The sequence below is a fragment of the Neophocaena asiaeorientalis genome, unplaced genomic scaffold (assembly GCF_003031525.2).
Source record: "Neophocaena asiaeorientalis asiaeorientalis breed wild unplaced genomic scaffold, Neophocaena_asiaeorientalis_V1.1 scaffold265, whole genome shotgun sequence".
Classification (NCBI taxonomy): Eukaryota; Metazoa; Chordata; class Mammalia; order Artiodactyla; family Phocoenidae; genus Neophocaena; species Neophocaena asiaeorientalis.
In genome coordinates this window covers 2776284-2801509 of record NW_020172172.1, presented here as the reverse complement: position 1 = coordinate 2801509, position 25226 = coordinate 2776284, and the positions used below count along the sequence as shown (strand labels likewise).

At 41.5% G+C, this 25226-nt stretch overlaps 1 protein-coding gene across 2 annotated transcripts in view; it reads right to left on the bottom strand.

Annotated features, from left to right (window-relative positions):
- Positions 1-24118, bottom strand: part of ANO10 (anoctamin 10) — a 227949-nt gene extending 203831 nt beyond the window's left edge. For both annotated transcript variants that reach the window (XM_024756100.1, XM_024756110.1), the window contains exons 1-4: positions 23997-24118; positions 15013-15165; positions 7619-7816; positions 6341-6475 (exon numbers count right to left, since the gene is read on the bottom strand). In XM_024756100.1, the coding sequence (XP_024611868.1) occupies positions 6341-6475; positions 7619-7816; positions 15013-15151 (472 nt within the window). In that variant the 5' untranslated portion in view covers positions 15152-15165; positions 23997-24118. The remainder of the gene's footprint in view (positions 1-6340; positions 6476-7618; positions 7817-15012; positions 15166-23996) is intronic.
- Between the last annotated feature and the right edge of the window lie 1108 nt (positions 24119-25226).

Here is a 25226-nt window from a genome sequence, read left to right as displayed (position 1 = left end):
AAAGAAAATCTTTCGTTAGGTTATTTGCATGACTATTAACTATTAGGAATCAACTGGCAAAGGCAGTCTGAGGTTATGAAGAGATCATAGCTCACACAGAAAACTGGAAAGGAGATGCCCCTCAAGATGACCGCTGATGACTAAGACACACATATAACCAATTCCTAGTTCTCCACGTGTTTGCTGTTTGATGGAAGAAGGGAGCCCTGAAATGCAGAGCTCACAGCACCGTCAACTGCTCCTAGCTCGTGTTTACAACCACGCAAGCTGCTCTCTACTTAATGAAAGCTTTCCATCAAAACACAACATTATGACAAATAAAATTATAATCATTGTGTGTAAAATTAACTTAAACCTAAGCTAAAGGAGAGTGTCTCTCATGAAAGCCCTGGCCAGCTCCATTTCTATGGATTAACTTCATGAACATCTAGGATTTTAAATTACTCTAAGTTTCATTCATTCGAAAATTTGCACTCTGAAAATAGTTCACACTTTATGCGTATACCATTCCTTCTTCAACCAAATATTATGATCACACTTTCAAAGACACAGAGGAAGAGAATAATGCAGAATTTCAAAATCCAGACTTCTACAACTTTAATTTGATTCTTATCTCGGATGGCATTCAAAATTTCAAACGATCCCGACGGAGATGATTTTATTGTTTTCATACTTACTGCAAAAAAGAAAGAGAAGAAGGAAGGGAGGGAGGAAGGATCCTTGATTACAAAAGCCTCATCCTGCCCACAAGAAAGTTGTTTCTATTACGGCTTCAGGACGCCAGACTGGCTACCTACACACCCAAGAGAAATCCATTTACATATTTTCGGCAAGGTTTTAGCTCAGTGAAAATGTCTTTGAAGCAACTGGGAGCACTTGGGAAAGTGCTGCTCCTGAGTCCCATCTGATGAAAGCGTACACTCACTCTTTAACAGGTGGAAGCAGTGATTTCCACGTGATGGTCTGATTAACATGATGAACAAGAAGAAACGAGATGCTCACATTAACAACTAGGACAGTACCTCAGTTGGCTTAGCCTTTTAACTGATACAGGGCACAGCTGTGTCTGAAAACATGCCCTCCCACTAAGATTAAAAAAAGACTTGAAATTTTGGAATGGCACCAAACAATGGCCTAAAAACAGAATGTGTAACTCCTGGTAACAAATGGTGGCAGAAAGACACCCCTACCCTGTTCTTGTTCATGACGCCAAATTCAAAACAACAAAGTAAACAAGAAACATAAAAGGAAACCCTACCTTTGATGAAAGTAGAACAAAAGAAAACAAAACAAACTATAAACTGAAATCACAAACTTTGAAAAGTGGCCTTAAAAGTCAGCCCAGTGTAAGCTAAGAGCACCCATGCCCCTGCAAACCAGGGCCAGCAGGCAGAGGGCAGGGTTCTCCTGGACACTGAGGGGTAGGAAACCACTGTCTCCTTGCCCAGAATGAAGGCAAAGGGGACGCCTGGCAGACCCCTGACGTGTGTCTGCTCCCTGCCGGGCACCACAGCCAGACAAGGGACACAAGGCTGGAGGAAGGAAAGCGTGGGTCTGCCGTCTTGGGAAAAGAGCTGCCCGCTGGAACCCAGGGATGGAGGTGAGCAGCTCAGGAGCTGTGGGTCTTTGTTGGCTAAAGACAGACCTAAAGGCCAAACCCAGCAAAAACTCCTGATAAGAAACAGGGCTCCATGGAGGCTCTAAGACGACTCAAGGAGAGCACACTGCCAGGCAAAATCCAACCTCCTGACCACCACAGTTCCCGAATGGAGGCCCCCAACATCCCCTCTCCCCCACACACACAATTCCTCCCAAAATAGCTGGTCTGAAAAAAATAGGGACTCATTAAAAAATAAGTAAACACCACAAAGAAACTGGCATAGAACTATGCAAGAATACAAGGGAAAAAAGGAAGACCTTTAAAAAAAAAAGGCAGAGAAGAAACATAGCAAAAATTTAAAGCATAAAGCAATGAAAAATTATGGAATTCTTCGAGGAATTAAAGAAATTAAAGCAAGTCACACCTCTGAAATTAAAACTAGAGGAAGACCTACCAGAGCTGAAGGTGGGATCTTAGAAAAGTGAAGAGAAAAATAAAACTACTATAGATACAAAGTCAATAAAAGCTACTGAAAAAGAAAAAACTGAATAAAGCCAGAAAATGGTGAAGAAGACTAAGAAAATTACATTAAAACTTTAAAATATTTCAGAGAATATGTAAGATTCACATATATATAATTGGCATACCTAAAGACAAGAAGAGAGAAAATACAGCCAAAGAAATCTTCAAAGGTAACTGAAGAAAATGTTTCTGAAATCATGGTAATCTTTAATCCACAAATTGAAAGAACATATGTCCAAAAACAACCTGCTACAGAATAATTAATATCAAGACATATGCAGATAACTGGAAATGCAGACAAACATGAATGATGAGTACCTGCACTCAGATTTCCAGACACCTCCTAAAAGCCATACAGGTCAACAAGGAAAGCAAGCAAAAGCATCCATGATACATGTCTACAGTATAACTCAGAGACAGGGGAGACTACAAAATGCAGTTTCCATGTAAGTCAGGCAGTAAAGAACCAACACACTCTTAGTTCCCGAGTGTATGTGGGACATTTTCCAAGACAGACCATATGTTAGGTCATAAATTAAGCCTCACAGGTTTAAAAAGATATAAATCATAAAAAGTATCCTCTGACCACAACGGGATGAAGTTAGAAATCAATAACAGAAGGAAAACTGGGGAATTCACAAATGTGTGGAAATTAAACAACACATTCTTAAACAACCAGTGAGTCAAGGAAGAAACCACAGGGGAAATTAGAAAATACTTAGAAATGAATGAAAACAAAACACAGCATACCAAAACTTATAGGACACAGAGAAAGCAAGGTTAAGGGGGGAATTGATAGCTATACATGCTTATATTTAAAAATGAGAAAGACCTCAAATAACAACCTAACTTTACAATTAAGGAACTAGAAAATGAAGAACAATCTAAACCCAAAGCTAGCAGAAGGAAGAAAATAAAAAAGATTGGAGCAGATATAAACAAAATAGAGAATAGAAAGATAATAGAGAAAATTAAAGAAAACTAAAGTTGGTTCTTTGAAAAGATCAACAAAATTGACAAATCTGGGGGCTTCCTTGGTGGCACAGTGGTTAAGAATCCACCTGCCAATGCAGGGGACACGGGTTCAATCCCTGGCCCGGGAAGGTCCCACATGCTGTGGAGTAGCTGGGTCCATGTGCCACAACTACTGAGCCTGCGCTCTGGAGCCCACGAGCCACAGCTGCTGAGCCTGTGCACCACAACTGCTGAAGCCCATGTGCCTGGAGCCCGAGCTCTGCAGCAGGAGAGGCTGTGACAATGATAGGCCCGTGCACCACAGCGGGGAGTAGCCCACGCTCGCCGCAACTAGAGAAAGCCCATGCACAGCAACAAAGACCCAACACAGCCGAAAAAAAAAAAATTGACAAATCTTTAACTAGATGAACTGAGGAAAAAAGACAGAAGACATAACTTACTATGATCAGAAATGAAAATGGGGACATTATTACTGATTCTAAAGAAATAAAAAGGGTTGTAAGCATGTACTATGAACACTTGTATACCAACAAACTGGATAGCCTAGATGAAATGGACAAATTCCTAGAAACACAAAACCTACCAAGACTAAAACAGGAAGGGAGAGAAAATGTGACTAGAACAGACCTGTAAGTATTAAGGAGATTAAATCAGTAACTAAAAATCTCCTGACAAAGAGAAACCCTGAACCTGATACCCTCGCTGGTGAATTTTACCAATATTTAAAGGAAAACTAATACCAATTCTTCTCAAACTTTCCCCAAAAATTTAAGAGGAAGGAACACTATTAACTCACTCACTCACAGGCCAGCATTACCCTGATACAAAGTCAGACAAAAGCACTACAAGAAGGGAAAACTACAGACCAATATCCCTCATGAACACTGATGGAAAAATACTCAATGCTAGCAAGCTCAATTCAGCAGCATGTTAAAAGAATTATACACCATGACAAGTGCAATTTATTTCTAGAATGCAAGGATGGTTCAACATACTAAAAACAATCTGTGTAATATACTACATTAACAGAATGAAGGGGGGGAAAACCCACATGATCATTTCGATTGAGGCAGAAAAAGCATCTAACAAAATCCAACACTCTTTCATGATTAAAAAAACACTCAATAAATGAGGTATAGAGTGAAGCTACCTCAACATAATAAAATCCATCTATGAAAAGCCCACAGCAAACATCATATTGAATGGTGGAAGAATGAAAGCTTTTTCTCTAAGATCAGAAATAAGACAGAGACGCCCACTGTCATCTCTTCTATTCAACATATTATTGGAAGTTCTAGCCTGAGCAATTAGGCAAGAAAAAGAAACAAAAAGCATCCAAACTGGAAAGGAAGAAGTAAAATTATCCCTGTTCACAGATGATATCATCTTATATGTAGAAAATGCTAAAATTTCCACAGAAATACTGTCAAAGCTAATAAGTGAAGTTAGCAAAGTAGCAGGATACAAAGTCAACACAGAAAAATCAGTTGCATCTCTATACACTAACAATGAACTATCTGGAAAGGTAATTATGAAAAAAATTCCATTTCTAATAGCATCATAAAGAATAAAACACTTAGGAATTAACTATGGAGGTAAAAGACTTGTACAATAAAAACTATAAAACAATGCTAAAAGAAACTAAAGAAAACATAAAGTAATTGAAGCACATCTCACATTCACGGGACCTAAACTTGTTAAGATGTCAATACTATCCAAAGCAATCTACAGATTCAATGCAATCTCTATTAAAATCCCAATGACGTCTTTTGCAAAAATAGAAAAACCCATCCTAAAATTCATATGGAATTTCATGGAACCTCAAATAGCCAAAACAATCTCGAAAAAGAAACACAAAATTTCCTGATTTCAAAACTTAGGCGAGAAGGGACAGAGATTGTTTAATGGGTACAGAGTTTCAGTTTTACAAGATGGAAAGAGCTATGGAGATGGATGGTGATGATGGTTGTAAAACTTTATGAATGTATTTAATACCACTGAACTGTACACTTAAAAATCATATATAGGGACTTCCCTGGTGGCACAGTAGTTAAGAATCTGCCTGCCAATGCAGGGGACACGGGTTTGAGCCCTGTTCTGGGAAGATCCCACATGCCACGGAGCAACTAAGCCTGCACACCACAACTACTGAGCCTGCACTCTAGAGCCCATGAGCCACAAGTACTGAGCCCATGTTCCACAACTACTGAAGCCCACATTCCTAGAGCCCATGTTCCGCAACAAGAGAAGCCACCGCAATGAAGAGTAGCCCCCGCTCACCACAACTAGAGAAAGCCTGTGTGCAGCAACGAAGACCCAACGCAGCCAAAAATAAATAAATAAATTTATTTTTAAAAATCATATATAACATATGTTATATGTATTTCATCACAATAGAAAAAAAGAGAGACTTAAGAGATATAATAACCAAACAAAATGGGTGATGTATGATTGGATCTTGGTTTCAACAAACCAGATCTAAAATATATTTGGTGACAAGGGAGAAAATTTGAATATGGACTGACTCTTGGACATCCGTCCTCCTGAATGACACTGACTATTGGAAGGAAACCAGACTAGGGGACACAGAAACCTCTATGTTTAAAGAATATTTTAGGCAGCAAAAATGCTCTGGGCCTTGCCATTATCCGGGTTTGAGGCAAATTTGGAATTACACATTGTAGTAAATACTTTCAGTCTGCAAACTAGTATTTTCGTTCAAATGGAATTACGCAAAATCAGAAAGTTACAAACTGCTAATTTGCATTCAGCTATCATGTCACACTGTGAATCTTCTTAAGCCTTTCTATGTTTGTACATGTTCATACCCAGTGGGATGAGAGGAGATGGGAAGAGAGCTTCAGGAAAAGACCGTGTCTCTGTTTTTTATTCCTCCACAGATTTTCATTATACTACAAGGTTTGGGTATAAGGTAAGCTTTGCTAATTTTAACTGAGTAATATGCAAATATGTTCACGCTGAATTTTAAGCTTACTGAATGCTGTGAGACCTTGTAAATAAGAAGCAGAGAACCATAAAGAACAAATAAATTGATCTAAAGATGCAATACAATTAAGATCTAAAGGCAAAAGATACAACTATGAAAAATAAGTTACTGTAAAGTTGCGTAATCTCTTCAGTTAGAGGGGACAAAAGCCTCTGTAATTTGTTATTTATGTCTACTAAGCAAAAATAATTGCATTAGAATGTATATTCATGAAGCCAGTTGATACAATGACTTACATAATGATTTTCCTGGGTACAACTTTGCCTGGGGGTAACCAGGGATCATTTTTTCATCTCTGGCTCTAAGACTTTCAAGTTCATGTTTGATAATGAATTGACGTTCTGCCATGGTGAGGAAATCATCATTATCATCTAAAATAAAACAAAGATTTACAGTTATTTTCTCAGTAATAGCCAAAATAAAATTAATAATATTCAAATAACATGCGATTATGAAATAATGATATAGACAATGAATAATAAACATGAGTAAGCAAAGTATAAAACTAACAAATTAAATAGAACATAAAGCTCCTTAGATATTTTATAAGAATAAAAATATTCTGTAATGCCTTCATATAATATATAATTCTTTAATTATTATACTAATCATTCTATAATATGGTACAAACATCCAAATGGCAGACACTTGCTTGATCTCATTTAATACCAATGAGCTGAAGGCAATACATTCTTTAATTCTAACAGTATTTTTAACTAGGGATGCAACTGAAGTTTGCCTACATGGCAAATTCTCCTCCTTCAAACTCTCAAGCCCAGGCCATTCCCTTCTGCAGCTGAACATCCCTCCCATAAATGAGGGAGAAGAAAGTCTGATAAGAAAACAGTGTTGTTTCTTGACAGGTGAATCCTCTCAAATGAGGTGAATTTCACCTTGATCATTTATTTACTAATATATAAAAATCCAGAGTGAGTGAGTCTGAAGAAGTCGAAATCACATCTTCTAACTCTGAAAGCCCTGAAAGGGACCAGTTTGGTTCTGAAAGCAAACTCCCACTCTGATAACATAGCCACCCTGGCTTTCTCAGTTCTTTCCAGAAACCATTCTATTCTGGAACCCCCTTTGAAGCCAGAACAGAATCAGAATAGGGGATTATAGGACACTGAAATACTACTCTGTTTCTTATTTGTATCAATCCAGTGAACATTCACCATTCTAAGAAGTAGAATAATATAAGTTACATGTGTCATCCTAGTTTATGTTCATCTATTCTAGGGGTTACAAAGTAAATCTGCAACCCCAAATCTGACCCCATCTGCTTTGATAAATAAAATTCTACTGGAACACAGCCTTACCCATTCACTTCTTATGGCTGAAGGCTGCTTTTGCTCTGCAATGGCAGTGCTGAATAATTGCGACAGATCATATCGTACACACAGCCTAAAATATTTACTATCAGGCCCTTTACTGAAAAAGTTTGCTGACCCCTGATCTATTCATCAAAAACTTCTTTTTGATAAATTGATTCTGGTAGAAGCAATCTTGGAACTCACCATCAAAACCTTTGAAGTTGTGTCGGGTTCCATACATGAAGGCTCTCATGGTGTCATCACTGCACTCTTTCACCAATCCCACTGCTTCTGCCCCCAGTAACAATCTAATCCTGGAGGCACCGACAAGATATAAGTTCTGATTTTCTAGTGTTTCTTTCTCATATTTATTTAACAACGGTCTAAACAACAGCTGAGCACCTTCAGAAACAAAAGATAAGCACAATCTTAGACAGAGATAAACATAAAAGTTTCAAAAATGAAAGCCTTCTAAATAAATATTATGTTCCTAGTTTGGTAGTAGGCAAATAAATTATATTAACAATTTAAATCTATCTTCCAAATAAATAAGAAATGTGAGTAAGCTGGGGATGGCAGTTCTTTATAGCTTTTTGAAATAAATGCCAAAATTGGAAAATGGAATAATAAGTGGCTTGCCGGTTACTCAAATTAGAATATGAGACAGGAATCGAATATTTATTAGCTCTCAGTAAAAATATGGAGCAAAAGGATATAGTTTAATATAAAAATAAAACACCAAAATTTAAGAAAATTAATTTGAAATAAAATATCCCAATAAAAATGCTGCAAATGTAACACAATTACATCGGACTACAACAGATTTTGTGAACGTTAAATACTAAATAATAAAGAGCAAAATAATTTTTCAATGATTTTTCCCATAAGTACATGCAATTACGTTTAAAGGTATTTTTCTTAAACAGATTCACAAAATGTTAAGAGTAGATATTGTGATTTGATACTGTATATGGAATTATTTCACTTAAAATATTATGGAGAAAAAGGAATTTTTTTCCTTATTTTTAATTTCTACCTACATCAAACTTTTTAAGGTACATTTATTTCTTTACTATTTATCCTCTCTAGAGGACTGACAGGAATTATAAACTACTAATCAGATGGTAACAGGATAATAGCAGAATTTACATTTCACTTACCCAAAGGATTAACAGATTAACGTACTATGGCACTATTATTTAGGTAATTTACAACAGAGGTACTGAAGACTTTAATAAAAAATCAATAAAAGATATAAATAAAATACAATAAAAGATATTCAATTTAAAGAAAACACAAATGTCTCTTAAATATAAAATCCTTAATGTCATTCATATTAAGATAAATGCAATGTGTGTGTTTAAGGAGAGAGAAAAAAACTTGTATGATTCTTCTCTTCCATGGATAGGGCATTAGCCTAGTGTTCTTGAGAAGCAGCATTTTGGAAATGCACACGGTTAAGAATTTTAACTCCATGTTCTCTGAAAGTGAGTCCTGCTAATCTGGCTGCTATTAAGGGCTAGTGCTTTGGACTTTGGTTGTATTTTATATATGAATTGCAAACCTATCTGTAAGTTATCACATTGATTTTTATGTATGTTTTCTATTTTCCCTTCTAAAGTTCCACTCTTCTTAAATGCTACCTCAGTAGTGTTGCCCAAAGCATATTCGATGACCCATACTAGATGCTGCATGGGAAAAGGGGATCTGTGATTAAATACCATCAAAAAATTGGGTTAAACAAAGTTGAACAGATTTCTTTACTGTGAAATTACTCAAAACGTATTTTATGTTTATTTGCATTTTAAGTTTCCAAGCGTAGGGCATTATGTGCAGTCTTTTTGACCTAAGAAATCTGTCCTTTGTTCCCGTAACAGAATTTCTTCAAGTGTCACTGTCCATGAGTCACCTCTTCAGAAAATGATGCTATAAAACAAAAGTCAGCTGAATAAATCCATTTGGGTGCTCTGTTTAATTAAAAAAAAAAAAAAAAAACAAACCCATTGCAGTCGGAGGCTCTTCCTATCCTAGCCTCCTTCTTCCCTCTCTCCTTTCTGAAGTGTTAGACCTACACGAAAGTCTGAAGGCTCTCAATGTCTAAGCCTGCTGCTTCTCCCTTTATCTTTCTACAGATGTTCCCCTCAACAAACCTCCTGTGCATTAAATCCCATTTGGTGGGCTTCCCTGGTGGTGCAGTGGATAAGAATCTGCCTGCCAATGCAGGGAACATGGGTTCGATCCCTGGTCCAGGAAGATCCCTTGTGCCGCGGATCAACTAAGCCCGTGCACCACAACTACTGAGCCTGTGCTCTAGAGCCCGCGAGCCACAACTACTGAAGCCCGTGCGCCTGGAGGCCGTGCTCCACAACGAGAAGCCACAGCAATGAGAAGCCCCCACACTGCAACCTTGAATAAATCCATTTGGGTGCTCTGTTTAATTAAAAAAAAAAAAAAAAACCAACACCAATATGCTACTTTGTACTTCTCACACTGCAAAAATCAAAAGTAGGGTTAAAAACTAGGTTGGTGGGTATGGTAGCCATGGAAGTGCCCTGCTCCACCCAGATCTCCCATCAAAAGAATCTGCTGTGAGAAGCAGAGTTGACTGCAGCCTCCTGCTGCCCCCTTTGGCCACAGCACCCTCACACCTAGACCATGCTCCCCTAGCTGCTCCCAGCCACAGGTTGAACACGCAGGGGACACTGGAATGAGGCCATTTCTGCTCAACATGCGTTTCCTTTAAAGGGCAATGTTGGGCCTGGCTCATACGTTCTCAGAACCATGCTGCAGTCGGAGGCTCTTCCTATCCTAGCCTCCTTCTTCCCTCTCTCCTTTCTGAAGTGTTAGACCTACACGAAAGTCTGAAGGCTCTCAATGTCTAAGCCTGCTGCTTCTCCCTTTATCTTTCTACAGATGTTCCCCTCAACAAACCTCCTGTGCATTAAATCCCATTTGGTGGGCTTCCCTGGTGGTGCAGTGGATAAGAATCTGCCTGCCAATGCAGGGAACATGGGTTCGATCCCTGGTCCAGGAAGATCCCTTGTGCCGCGGATCAACTAAGCCCGTGCACCACAACTACTGAGCCTGTGCTCTAGAGCCCGCGAGCCACAACTACTGAAGCCCGTGCGCCTGGAGGCCGTGCTCCACAACGAGAAGCCACAGCAATGAGAAGCCCGCACACTGCAACCAAGAGTAGCCCCCACTCGTCGCAACTAGAGAAAGCCCGCTCACAGCAACAAAGACCCAACACAGCCAAAAATAAATAAATAAAAAAATTTTTTTAATTTTTAATAAAATAAAATAATCGCGTTTGGCATCTCTTGCTTGGACAATGCAAACTGACACGGAGTGAGAGGGGAAAGGCACTCTGAGACATCATTAGGGGAGTATAAAAGGATATAACCTTCACAGAGAAACATTTGTCAACATCTTGTTCTGAAAAATAGTCCCCATCCCCGCCACCGGCACCCCGCCCACCAAGGCAATGACTTTCAACTCGTTCAGGTGATTCCTTTGTGATTTCTTTTCACGTCACCAAACAACATGCTTATAGAGCTATTTATTTTTGTTTAAACCTTGGCAAATGAGGATTTAGCCCTCTTTCCAACCCACCTTCACCATTTCCACCCACCCTTTCCATCACCCCATTCTCACAATATCGTCATATCATCCTTCTCATCCCATCAACAGTATTTTCCTTATTATGACTACATACGTTATAGTTGAGCCTTACAACATGCTATGATTTTCCTTCCCTACAACTTACCGTTTTCCCCAAAATTGGTATCTTATCATATGCTTGGTTTATTATGCACTTACTGCTAATTCAATCCCCCAAGCTCTGCCAATTATTTAAGTCTTCCCTCAATACACTGCCAAGAGAGATAGGCTGTTAACATTATCTTCTTAGAGAAATCTCTCTTCACTCCACCCTCACACCTTGTTGACAGCTGGGTGGGTTCAGAATTCTGGACTGAAATCATTTTCCTTCAGAAATGAAGATATTATACCACTGCCTTCTAGCTTCCAGTGTTTCTAACCTACTTTATTTTTTCTGGAAGTTTGTAGTATCTTCCCTGTCCTCAGGGTTCTGAAACCTTCCAGTGATATGCCATTTTCAGCCACAGTGCTGGGCATTGCATGGGCCCTTTCAGTCTGAAAAAGCACACATCAGTCCTGAGTTTCTCTTTGATGATTTCTTCCTCTCCTTTTTCTCTCTTCCCTTTTTAGAACTTTTATTCAGAGGTATACCTCCTGGACTAGTCCTCTAATTTCCCTATTTTTTTTCTCTTAGATTTTCCAATTCTTTACCTTTTTGCTCTACTTTCTGGGAGGTTCTGTCAAAATTGTCTTCTAATCCTTTTACTGAGTTTTTAAATTTTGCTCTCATACTTTCATTTTATGAGCTCCTTTTTTTCCTAAATGATTATAATATCCTACTCTTGATGTGTAGGTGGTTTGTCTTCTCATAACGCTGAGAACTGAGTTTTTAATTCTCTTTTGGTTTTCTCCTACATGGTTTTCTTTTATCTTTTTTAGCTTTCTCTTTCACGTTAGGGATTTTCCTCAGATGTTTGGTGATCTTTTGTTATAAGCTCATGTTTAAGAAAGCAGTTCTAAGAAGTGGAACAGAAGTTCTGAAGGTTTAGATGGAACTCATCAAAGATGGCCTCTGGGGCTTCCCTGGTGGCGCAGTGGTTGGGAATCCGCCTGCCAATGCAGGGCACGTGGGTTCGATCCCTGGTCCGGGAGGATCCCGCATGCCGCGGAGCAACTAAGCCCGTGCGCCTGCACTCTAGAGCCCACGGGCACATCTACTGAAGCCCGTGTGCACCTCAACGAGGGGTGGCCCCCGTTCTCCGCAACTAGAGAAAGCCCGCACACCCAGCAATGAAGACCCAACGCAGCCAAAAATAAAATAATAAATTTATTTTAAAAAATGGCCTTTAATGCAAGGTAGTCTGGCCAGGTTACTTTCCATGGGCAACTCTTGATTTCTGCACCTTTGTCTTGAGTTGCTCAGATTCCTCAAGGAAAGATTGTTCAAATCTCCTTCCGAGATGATTACATTGTGGAAACTTAATTAGGTATGAGACTGGTGGGAGGAGGACGGGGGTAACAAGATTCAATTAATTATCTTTACGTACAGAATGTGTATGTGCTTTATGTACAGAATCTGTTACCAACTGTACATAAAGGCCCCATGCCCAAATCCATGCATCTGACCCTCTCCAGAGAATAACAGAGACTTCTGCTGGGGTGGTAGAATACAGAAGGGACCTAGGGATCAGACTATTTCTTAAACAGATCTCAGCCAATTCTTTTTTTTTCTTGGTACCGTTTTTATTTCTACCTCTATAGGCCCCTAATGTCTCTAATTCCTGAGTCTTTAGGAATATTTTGCAGTGTAAACCAAACTGTATCTCAGTTTTCTCCCCGGCCAGCTCGAGCTCTGGATTTCTCAACTCTGAGAAGTTACTCACTACTCATCACCTGTTTACTAGCTTCTAGAACGGTGCTGCTGTTACATCTTCTCCTTTCTTGTCAATGTGGACTTAGGTCTTTTTTTAAAAGATCCTTTTATTGTCATTTTAATAGGAGTTTGTAAGAGAATAAAAGTAAACATGAGTGTTAAATCCAATACCTTTACCTGAAAGATCCAGAATACTTTTTTGGAATGTTCTATTATGACTGCCCCAGCATTGTAGGAGGATGCCATCCCCTCCCCATCCTCATGTGTCCTTGCTAAAGCCACACAAAAAGCAGAGAAGACGACTGGGAATACACTGGCCTCTCTCACTCTAAGACACTACAAATGTTCTTACACCACAGGGATTTTATTTTTTATTTATTTTTTAAATTTATTTATTTTTTATTTTTTTTTTGGCTGCGTTGGGTCTTCGTTGCTGCGTGTGGGCTTTCTCTAGTTGCAGCGAGTCAGGGCTACTCTTCGTTGTGGTGCGTGGGCTTCTCATTGTGACGGCTTCTCCTGTTGCGGAGCATGGGCTCTAGGTGCGCCGGCTCAGTAGTTGTGGCTTGAGGGCTCTAGAGTGCAGGCTTAGTAGTTGTGGCACACATGCTTAGTTGCTCCAAGGCATGTGGTATCTTCGCGGACCAGGGCTTGAACCCGTGTCCCCTGCATTGGCAGGTAAATTCTTAACCACTGCGCCACCAGGGAAGTCCCACCACAGGGATTTTAAAGAAGAGACTCCAGTCCAGTGAAACACCTCAGATTTCAGCAATCAAGTATTCTTCTTTTTAAAGGTTTTTTTTTTTTTGGTTCAATTGTTTGAAAAAAATTAAAAATTCCACTTTGACTCAAAGTTTTATTTTTAAGAAGGCATTTCCATTTACAGTCAAAATCGTTTTTTAAGAGTCTTATTTACATTTTGTCCAGTGTTTCGAGACTTAGTGAAGTTTTAGGGGTTGTTTTGTGTAGTTTTATGAAGTGTCTGCTCATGTAAAACTCCCTCCACCCTCTTACCCAGATCTAGCCCCCTTTTTGTGCCCTACAGGAGAGGGCTAACCTTCGGCTTCTTCTATAAAGTCATCCCTTACCACCCCAAAAAGCATCACCAAGTGTCACCTCGTCCTTCCCTTTACTTTTTTTTTTAATTATACATCCTTATTTTCCTTTTAATATCTGTAGAAACTGTAGCAATGTTACATACCTCATTCTTCCTATTGGTAATTATCATCTTCTCTCTTTTTTTAAAAAAAGTATTTATTTATTTTTGGCTGTGTTGGGTCTTAGTTGCAGAACATGGGATCTTTCGTTGCAGCGCGCGGGCTTCTCTCTAGTTGTGGCATGCAGGCTTGGTAGTTGCAGCACACAGGCTCTCAAGTTGTAGTGCACGGGCTCCAGAACACGTGGGCTCTGTAGTTGTGGCGCATGGCCTCCAGAGTATGTGGGCTCTCTAGTTGCAGCATGTGGGCTCACTTGTTGTGGCATGTGGGCTCAGTAGTTGTGGCACGCAGGCTTAGCTGCCCTGCAGCACGTGGGATCTTAGTTCCCCGACCAGAGAGCGAACCCGCATCCCCTGCATTGGAAGGTGGATTCTCAACCACTGGACCACCAGGGAAGACCCCCTTTACTTTCACAGCAAGTATACATAATGATTTTTTTTTTTTTTTTTAAGTATCATGCAGTATTTTGTAACAGCTTTTTCCTTAGCCTTTTTTCCTGTTCCTTCAATTTCCTGGAACTAGCGTTCAGTCTCTTTACCCTGACAGTAACATCCTTGCAGGCAGAAGTGTGTTTCTCTCTCCCTTAGCACCATAACCAACACAGAAAGAATACTCAAAGATATTCATTCATTTGACAAATATTTATTAAGCACCTACTATGCACCAGGCACTGTACATAGGCACAGAGTTTATAGCTGTGAACAAAATCACTCATGTTGCTTACGGTATAAGAGAGACTTACAATCTAATGTTGATTTAAGACCTCCTTTCAAGTCCTAGATAAATAATAAAGAGCAAAGAAATGAACATTAATTTTAAAAATATATCAATTAAAAAACTGTGAAACACATTTGAAAACACAGTTTTACTCACTGGCATGACTAAATCTGAGTGATATTTATTTTACTCACCTCCATCTTTCTTTCTACTGATAATTCTGTTCTTCAGCCATTCTTTGGTTTCTTCCTTGACATCCTGAGCAAGTTCTATGACAACCAGAGGCGTGAAAGAGCTCTCATGAGTATCCAGAGCTGACAAGGTCACTTTCATCTTTGACAAACTTGCTGAAAATAAAAAGCAAAGATGGGTTATAATGGGAAAAATAAATATAGACTGTATTTGTATTTTCTCTTAATTAAACCTAATTCTGGCTTCCTGGACGGAAGAAAATTTCTCACGAGCCAGATGGGTTACATGACAGGCTCCCCCAATGGCTCACAGCACCTGTGCGAGCCAGGCCCTATACAAAAACGAGGGAAACACCACTCGTATCCGCAAGCAGCTCAGAATAAGGCAGGGGGTACATTCAAGTAAGTGAAGGATAACAGTGTAAAATGTGCTCACACAAGAGGACTAAGAAAGTATTTACAAAGGGTGTGACCTGAACAGGATTTAGAAGAATGAATAGGAGTTTGCCAGATCGACAATGGATGGCATTCTAGGCAGAGGAAATAGTGTTCCCCTATAAAACAATGATGAAAAATAGCCAAGATGGGGCTTCCCAGGGGGCGCAGTGGTTGAGAGTCCGCCTGCCAATGTAGGGGACACGGCTTCGTGCCCCGGTCTGGAAAGATCCCACATGCCGCGGAGCAGCTGGGCCCGTGAGCCATGGCCGCTGAGTCTGTGTGTCCGGAGCCTGTGCTCCGCAACTGGAGAGGCCACAACAGTGAGAGGCCCACGTACCGCCAAAAAAAAAAAAAAAAAAAAAAAAAAAAAAATAGCCAAGAGACTCAGAGAAATACAAGTGAGTAGGTACAGCTGGAGCGTTAACTATGAGTTAGAGGAAGGGAGGATGGGAGCTGGTATCTAATGAAGGCCCCTGATTATTACAAATTAACTGGGCCTTTTCCAACAAACAATGGTAATCACCAATTCATTATGGGCAGGGAATTGACACAGCCCAATTTCATGTTTTTGTGTGGAGTTGATGTCCCCAGCATCAGCTTCCCTTCCCAGTGTCCCTAACTTTCTCAGGGATGTCATCTTTATCTCTGTCACCAAGCTGGGAAGATAATGGAGTCAACCTGGAAACCCACAAATGGCATCTGTCACTAAGGCCTGATGGCCTCCCTCGAAAATGTTTCTCATGTGGACCTCTCTAACTCCATGATTCTCAACAGGGGCAATTTTCAGACTTTAGACTCATTTACTCTAACTTTGTGCTTAATATAAGTTTTAATGACTCCAAAGTTGAAGTGCAAAGCAATTCTTGGGAACAATCACAAAAGGAATGACCAACAACACAGAACATCTTTCCTTTCTCTGGGGGAATTCACAATCTTTCAGCAAGCTGATCAAACAGATCCAGCTTGTTTGGCCTGGACTGATAAGGTTTGTTTTTCTCTAACAGAGTATAAGTTTTGTTTGGGGCAATACTGGTGTTATAAATCAATGCTGGATTCAAATAATACTACAAATACATCAGGAATGCTATTTCAAGGTATCTGCCCAATCAAACTCGCCAGGCTAGGATCTACGAGGGAAGCCAGGTCAAAACAGGACCAACTACAATGGGGTATCACCTCACACTGGTCAAAATGGCCATCATCAAAAAATCTACAAACAATAAATGCTGGAGAGGGTGTGGAGAAAAGGGAACCCTCTTGCACTGTTGGTGGGAATGTAAATTGATACAACCACTATGGAGAACAGTACGGAGGTTCCTTAAAAAACTAAAAATAGAACTACCATATGACCCAGCAATCCCACTACCGGGCATACACCTGAGAAAACCATAAATCAAAAAGAGTCACGTGGCATGGACATATATACACTACCAAACGTAAAATAGATAGCTAGTGGGAAGCAGCCGCATAGCACAGGGAGATCAGCTCGGAGCTTTGTGACCACCTAGAGGGGTGGGATAGGGAGGATGGGAGGGAGGGAGACGCAAGAGGGAAGAGATATGGAAACATATGTATAACTGATTCACTTTGTTATAAAGCAGAAACTAACACACCATTGTAAAGCAATTATACTCCAATAAAGAATTAAAAAAAAAAAAGAGTCATGTACCACAATGTTCATTGTAGCACTATGTACAATAGTCAGGACATGGAAGCTACCTAAGTGTCCATCAACAGATGAATGGATAAAGAAGATGTGACACATATATACAATGGAATATTACTCATCCATAAAAAAGAAATTGAATTATTTGTAGTGAGGTGGATGGACCTAGAGTCTGTCATACAGAGTGAAGTAAGTCAGAAAGAGAAAAACAAATACCGTACGCTAACACATATATGTGGAATCTAAAAAAAAAAAAAGGTTCTGATGAACCTAGGGGTAGGGCAGGAATAAAGACGCAGACTTAGTGAATGGACTTGAGGACACGGGGAGGGGGGAGGGGAAGCTGGGACGAAGTGAGAGAGTGGCATGGACATATATACACTACCAAACGTAAAATAGATAGCTAGTGGGAAGCAGCTGCATGGCACAGGGAGATCAGCTCCGCGCTTTGTGACTGCCTACAGGGGTGGGATGGGGAGGGTGCGAGGGAGGTGCAAGAGGGAGGGGATATGGGGATATATGTATGTATACGGCTGATTCACTTTGTTATGTAGCAGAAACTAACAACATTGTAAAGCAATTATACTCCAATAAAGATGTTAAAAAAAAAGATAGGACTGAGTTCTCACCTCCAAATAGCTAACGATATAATCAGGAATTACAAAGAAGGAAAGAATGGTAACAGATAGCCATTAAAGCTATGGGAACTCAGAACACTTCATGTTCAAAAGTTATCAATGAAGCTTGAGAGTAAAGGCTCGACCAGAGCAGAGTGGTAACATGTTTGTAAGCTACCACCATTTGAGAAAGTATGCTGCCGTTTATATCTAACCTGACAGCCAGTAAGGAGTCACTGGGGGTTTCTGAGCAGAGGATTGGCTATGTGTCAGAGTGACAGAAATCTCAACAGGTAAGTTTAGGGGGTGTTCTTCATGGTATTCTTTCAACTCCCCTGAACTTCTGAAATTTTTCATAACAAAAAGTTGGGGGGAGGCTTCCCTGGTGGTGCAGTGGTTAAGGATCCGCCTGCCAATGCAGGGGACACGGGTTTGAGCCCTGGTCTGGGACGATCTCACATGCCGTGGAGAAACTGAGCCCGTGTGCCACAACTACTGAGCCTGCACACTACAACTACTGAAGCCCGCATACCTAAAGCCCGTGCTCCGCGACAAGAGAAGCCACCGCAATGAGAAGCCTGCACAACGCAACGAAGAGTAGCCCCCGCTAGCCGCAACTAGAGAAAGCCCGCGTGCAGCAGCAAAGACCCAAAGCAGCCAAAAATAAATCAATTTAATAAATTAATTTTTTTTAAAAAGTTGGGGGAAAATGTTAATCTACCAGTAGACTGCAGAGGCTTACCATCATCATCTTTTACATGGAAATATCAAATACAACAAACATTAATCATGTGCTTATTATGAGCCAGGCCATGACGGAGTCTGAAGATACAAAAGTAAATAAGGTCTACATCTTAGTTTTGAGAAACAGGTGTGCATCAAATCATTCTAACACAGGGCTAAGTATGACAGTACAACTGCAGTAACCCGAGGGCTTGGGGCAGCCTGAGAAGGGAGGCTGAGAATGGGACAGGCTGCAATTTGGAAAAGATACCCAGATGATTCCAAGGTTTCTAACCCGGGACATGGGAGTTAGCAAATAGCAAAGATGGAAGGAATGGTGAGGTTAAAGGGACAATACAGGGCTCAGCAGGGCATCACAGGCATCAAATCAAAGGTCAAAGTTTTTTAGCCTTTATGCATTGCCTAATGTGAGTGAAAATTATTCACAATTACCAGGTCATGAAACAATCTTTCTGAGAAAGTAAGGCAGGTTTCAGTTCTCAACATGTATATGAGCATTATCTAGAAGCTCACAGTAAATACTTGCTCATGATTTATTCTTATTTGAGATACTGTATGCCTTTCATGACTCAGAGCATGACCTTACCAAGACTTCCAATATATTACAGACAAAAATGTCACAATCTCTGATATACGAAGAGTTCTTATAAATCAATAACAAAAAATACAAAAAACTAAAATCACAAGTCACAAAGAAGAACTATACACTTGAAAAGATGTTTAAAGTTACTAAGAAAGAAACGCAAAGTAACAATGAGTTATTTTTCCCTTTTCAGATTTGTTGAAAGATGGACAGAACCCAGGTCTGGCATGGGAGTAGAAAACTGGGCATTTTCACATATTGCTGCCAGATGTTGTGATTTGATACCGCCTTCCCAGAAAGCAGAGTAGCAATCTGAAAAACAATATTAAATACTCATACCATTCAACAGAACAATGCTAGTTCTAGGAACTTATACCAAACATATAATAAAATCAAAAATGTACATAAATGTTCATTACAGCTTTCTTTTTTTCTGTCTTTCCTCTCTTTCCTATAAAGTCAAACAACAGGATACTGGCTAAATAAAGTATAACTATACAACAGAACCATTAATACTAGGATACAGATCCAACTAAATTAACATGGAGAATGTTTCGTAACACATTATAAGGTAAAAATGCAAAGTATGGCCCCATTTATGAATATATATCATCCACAGTAATATCAAAATGACAACACTAGCTAACATTTGCTGAGGATTTACTGCATCAAAGCATGGGCTACACATTTTTATGAGAATTAACTCAGTCATTTCTCACAGCAACCCCATGAAGAAGGAACTTTAACGTTTCCATCTTACAGATGAGAAAACTGAGGTGAAAGAAGTAAGAAGTAGCCTGTCCACATCATGCAGTCTCAAGCGGGGAAGCTGGGCTTCAAAACCAGGCAGCCTGATGCCAGAGCTGACATCCTTAACCACATTTGTGTATACATATGTATTCATCACATGTGATATGAGTGTATTACACACACTTGTGTTAGTCACGGTGTAGGTATGTGTGTCTAATAAAAATTCCATCAGTGATTAGTCAGATATATTTCTCCATCCCCATTTCTAGGTAGTAGGATTTACGATGAGTTTTATTCTTTACGTTTTTCTTTTTGATTTGAATTTTAGTGAGCAGGTATTTCTTATGATTAGAAAATAATGGCTTCTATGTTCATGAAATAGAAGGCTCACATTTTCAACATAAGTGTAAAATATACACTGTAGTAGAGACCAAATGATACTTTTTAAATTACCTAATACAAGATAATATTTCGCGTTATTCCTCAGATTAAAAACATACTAACTTTGTATACAAGAAGTCGCCTAGCTTCAAAGATTGTTTGGTTTGGGGTAAAAGTTAACGGCATATAGAATGAAAGGACTCGGGACCTAGGCACGTCCTATCCATGAGACTGGCAAAAGCAGCGCAGAAGTCGGACTAGGAGAAAATTTTAGAGCAGAAGGAGCCTTAGGGGTCAATTAGTCCCAAGACCACACTATTTCATGTTAATAAAACCCAAAGTCACACAACCAGTGTGACAAGAGATAAGACTGAAATCCAATGCTCTTTGAATGACACCATACCGTATGCAGAAGACCTTTTTTCCCCATTTTTTTGAACTTAGCCAATTTAAAGTCTCACCATCAAAAGTAATGCTGGCCTCGCCACAGCTGTGGAGCTGTGGGCTTTCACTTGTTAAGAGTCTCACAGACTAACCCAAGCGCCAGCACTGAGCAGTTCAGTGGAGCCTGGTAAGCCTCAACCCCTTCAAGGCTCCAGTATATAAGATGCTCTTGGAAGTTTCAACACTGCTTGTTTTCAGCTGCTTCACACTTGTGCCATCCACTGGGCCACAGGGTACTTACAGGCTGGGTGACCTAAGTGGCAGGAACCTCTCTTACACTGCGTGTGTTCCCGTCCCTGAAACCCTGTGCCCTCCTTCTTGTGTCCTCTGCTCAGGGAATTGCCATCACTATACAGTAACACCTCTGGGGACGCCCTCTCCTTGGGGGATTCCTGCCCCCTCTGTGTTCTGCACGCAACATCACTCTTGCAGTTCACCGACCAGCGCGATCCAGGCCTGCTCCAATCCCACCTCTTCACGTTGGCTAGCCCGACGGTGTGAATACCAAGTGTAAGGTGGTGAAAATAAGAAGCCTCATGGCAGCATGGGCTAACCTGACTTCTGCAATCCACTTTCACTGCAGGGTCTTAACAGAGGATGGCTCCACCATTACCATGCACACTAGACTAGTACATGGGACCAAAATGCCACCTGGGGGGACATGAGGACTTTAAGCGTGGACACAGCAGAGGGCCTCACGGTTCCTGTTGGGGCTGATCTGAAAACAAGCAATGATTCAACACACAGACTTCCTGGGCACTAGAGGGTAGAATGATTTCTGCTTCCACAGCCAATTTCCCCCTTTTATCCAGACTGTCAGCCAGGCCAGCAGCCAGCAATAACTGTAAAGCACAGAGCAGCTAGGTTCCATATGCTCTGGGCACAGGACCAGTAGATAGCCATCTCAGACTCTGGTCTTCTTAATCACGCATTGAACTGCACCCAGGGCTAAAGGAGACCTACAAAGGAACTGGATCCCTGTGGCTCTTACATTAGCTATTGGAATCACCTGCCTATAGTAAGGGTTAAATCCTGACCTTGGTGGTTGAAATGCACATATGAAAAGAAACTCACTGGGAGTTCAAGCATGGAGGGGGGTGGCTCACATATTTTATCACGGTTCAAAAAAAGAATAAGGGACCCTTTATTCTCTTCCTGAGTTTGGGTAAAGTAAAAACATCAATGGAATTATCATAAATTCAAAGACTAATAAGTAAGTGCATAAGGCTGTGGTTAGGAATCACCTTATTTCAGACTCAAGGAGAAACACAATCCAAAATTACTCTCAGTCGTAAGGCAGAATAGGAACACATCAGTGAGAGCAAAATGAAGGGCCACACTGATCAAGGAGGAAGATGAGCGGGATTTCCTAGAAGAAAACTTGCAATTTTAATGGCAAGTGCTAGAAGGGACAGGACCCCTCCGGAGGCCCCCTCTAAGGTGTAAGACAACTTAGAGGCAGTTAATTATGAGAGCAATTGTGGGACAGTCGTCCTGGAGACCTAGGGCAGCTGTCTCTCAGAGTCACCTAAGATGAGGGCAGATTTGAGAATGAAACATCAACACTGCACACATGCACCCTCACTAAAGAGTTTCTCAGTGACACCCACAATGTAGGGGAGCTGGTGAGGCCCATTCCCTGAGGAACGTACCTAGGAACCTCTCGTGGCCTCAGGCCTCCACAGGAAGGTGTAGGAGAGATGAGACACGACACAATGAAGACAGCCTCGCCACAGCAGCCCAGGTCCAGGCCTGATTAGATGCTGCACTCATACTCTCTTTCTACACTTGGTACCCCAGACACTGCCAAGATTTTGCTTATTTGAGCTGGAATAATGTCTGAAAACCTAGAGCAACAATGAATCTCCTCCCCAAGCACAGGACCTGGCACACAGCTGAAATGCTAATATGTGATAAAAGAATGAATTCACGTGATGAACATACCACCATTTAAAAAGATGTTTAGGGAGAATTTTTAATGATCCAGGAAAATGCTAAAAATACAAAGGGAAAAAAAGCAAAATACAAAGTAATACAACAATATGACCCCAACTATGTAATATGTACATTTAGATACACAAAAAAATACAAAAGGAATTAAGAAGAATTGCACAAAAATGTTAGGGTTGGTGAAATTACATGGAGTTTTCATTTTCATTCTTATACTTTTCTCTATCTTCCAAGTTCTCTTACAGTGAAAAAAAGTTTCACTGAGTTTGTTTTTTGTTTTTTTAAGCACACACAGTCTCCAATTTACCAGGACTTTTCTATCCCTTTCCATTAGTTTAAATCTTTTCAATTTCATTCTTTATCTGCAATTCTACAATTCTTTCAGCAATAACTGGTCAGAACAGATACGATCTACTTTCCACAGCTAATTTAAAATTGTTTATCATACTCACAGAATAGGCTCTTAGAAAACATCTAGTTCTCTAGCTCGGTGTGACTTTAAAATTCAAAGTAGCCAGATAAGAAAGATTTAAATTTTTTTTTAAAACCCCACAGGATTAGATATTTTTAATATTAAAACTCCGCAGGATTTAAGGGAACGTGATACGACTGCTTTTGAGTCTGAATAAAAACCTCAACTCTGAACTTTGTGCAGGACCTCCATACACCGTCTGGGCTGCCGGAATAGGGTTTCACAGAAGACAGCGCCGCACCAACGCTGGCGCCGCCAAGGCTCCAGGGAAATTAGAAGCATTCCATAGGAGAAGCACCCCTTCCAGCCACGTTTCTCAGGTGTCCCAGGCATTGCCCCTGACTTTCATCTAATACTTAAGCTGTACTGTGTGTCCCAGTCGAAAGCCTGGAAACCCGATCACCCCGATGTGAGAGCACAACCCCGCAAGCTCACTAGCGTCACGCCCGTGCCGAGATACCCGAAGCTCCAGGCTCTCCGGACAGTCGGGGAAGCGTGACTCATGGGCCCCCGTGAGCTGGTCCTTCCCTCAAACGCCCTTCACTAGGCTTCGTCGACTCCTCCACCCCCACTCATCTCATTCCCCGTTGCTCTGGAGCCCCCCAAGCCCTCGCATCCTGACTCCACCAGCCACCAGATTTCAGCTTCACCACTTTCTTCTATCAACCCTCCACCCTCAGACCAACCTCGGCCCTCTGCAGCTTCCACCTGCGACTGCCACTCCCACCCGAACGTCACCCAACCTCGGCGTCCCTCCCGGTCCTACTTTCCCATTCCCAGGATTGCCAACCCCGGGAGGTACCCCGGAAAGGAAGGGCGGCGGCCGGGAGGAGTCACTGGAAGCGTCGCGCCGCCGCCCGACAGCCCGGACTCAACCACCTGCACTGACCCAGGCTCTGCGCCGCCGAGAGCGAGGGGGTCCGAGGTCCCTCCCCCACTCACCTGCCGCCACAGCACTCCACGTCTTCGGGGGCGGGCCCGAGAGCCTGCTAGTCCCCCAGGCCGGGAAACCGACTCTCGCCGCGGGAGGCGAGCCGCGGCCTGCCGGGCGGGTACCACCTAGCGCCGGGCGTGCAGGGCGGGGCCGAGACGCGATCGCACGCAGGCGGGGGCGGGGCCGAGGTGGGGGAGGCGGGGCTTAGGGGTGAGTCACTCCCGGCAGAGACCAGGCTGCTCCAGGGAAACACTAGACTGGCCTAGACTGGCTGTCGCCGGGAGTGAGAGCTGAGACTGCTAAGGAAGAGGCGTGCCTTATGGGCTGTCACTCCGCGTGGGGGCGGCACCACGGTGGAGAGGCGGGGCCTCGCGGGGCTGGGCTGTCATTCCGAGAGTATGGAGGGGCGACCTGCAAAGAAATATGTCCGTTCACATTTTCCTCTTTTCCGTCTCTTAAGGTCCAGAGTCCAACTTCCTTGTCACTTTCAAATATAAGAACAAGTCTCATTTTAGTTGTAATTCACTTTCAGGCAGTGAAAAACCCAATTCCAATATATTATCCCCCCGCCCACCTCGGGATCTGTGCCCTGGGAATGTGTTCCCAGTGCCTTGCAAGCTCTTCGTTAATTAAGATGATTTATTTCCTCCCTTCCCTCACGGGAAGCGGGAACCGAATCTCACCTTCTCACTGAGAACCTTTTCTGATCATCCTATTTAATACCTGCTCTCCTCCCTATCCCACTATCTTACCTTAGCATATTTCTTTTTTCCACAGCACTCATCACCTTCTAACGTTTTATATTATTATATTTATTGTCAGTCTTTCCCTAGAATGTAAGCTTCACAAGGGCAGGGATTTTTGTCTGTTTTATCCACTGATACATCCCCAGTGCCTAGAACAGCGTTAGAGTCACAGTAGGCATGCAATAACTCAAAGGAATGAAAGAAAACAATGTATGAACCCTTTATCCTTCCGTACACGCAGTTCAGTCTAGACAGATGCCTCAAGGTCCTACAACGCCAGAAAAGCCGTGTCTGCTTTTTCATCCTCTGCCCCTTCTCTGTGTCTTCCAGACTCAAGACAGGAGACAGGGAGACGAGGGGCAAGGCACAGAAGCCTAATTACTTGCGAGGGGCCCTTTGTTGATCTTTCTAGATGCCTGTCATAGCAGCTCATAACGTTATTGGCCAGTTCCCCTGTGGCCATCATGGGTGTGGCCAGAAGTTCTTTCTCTT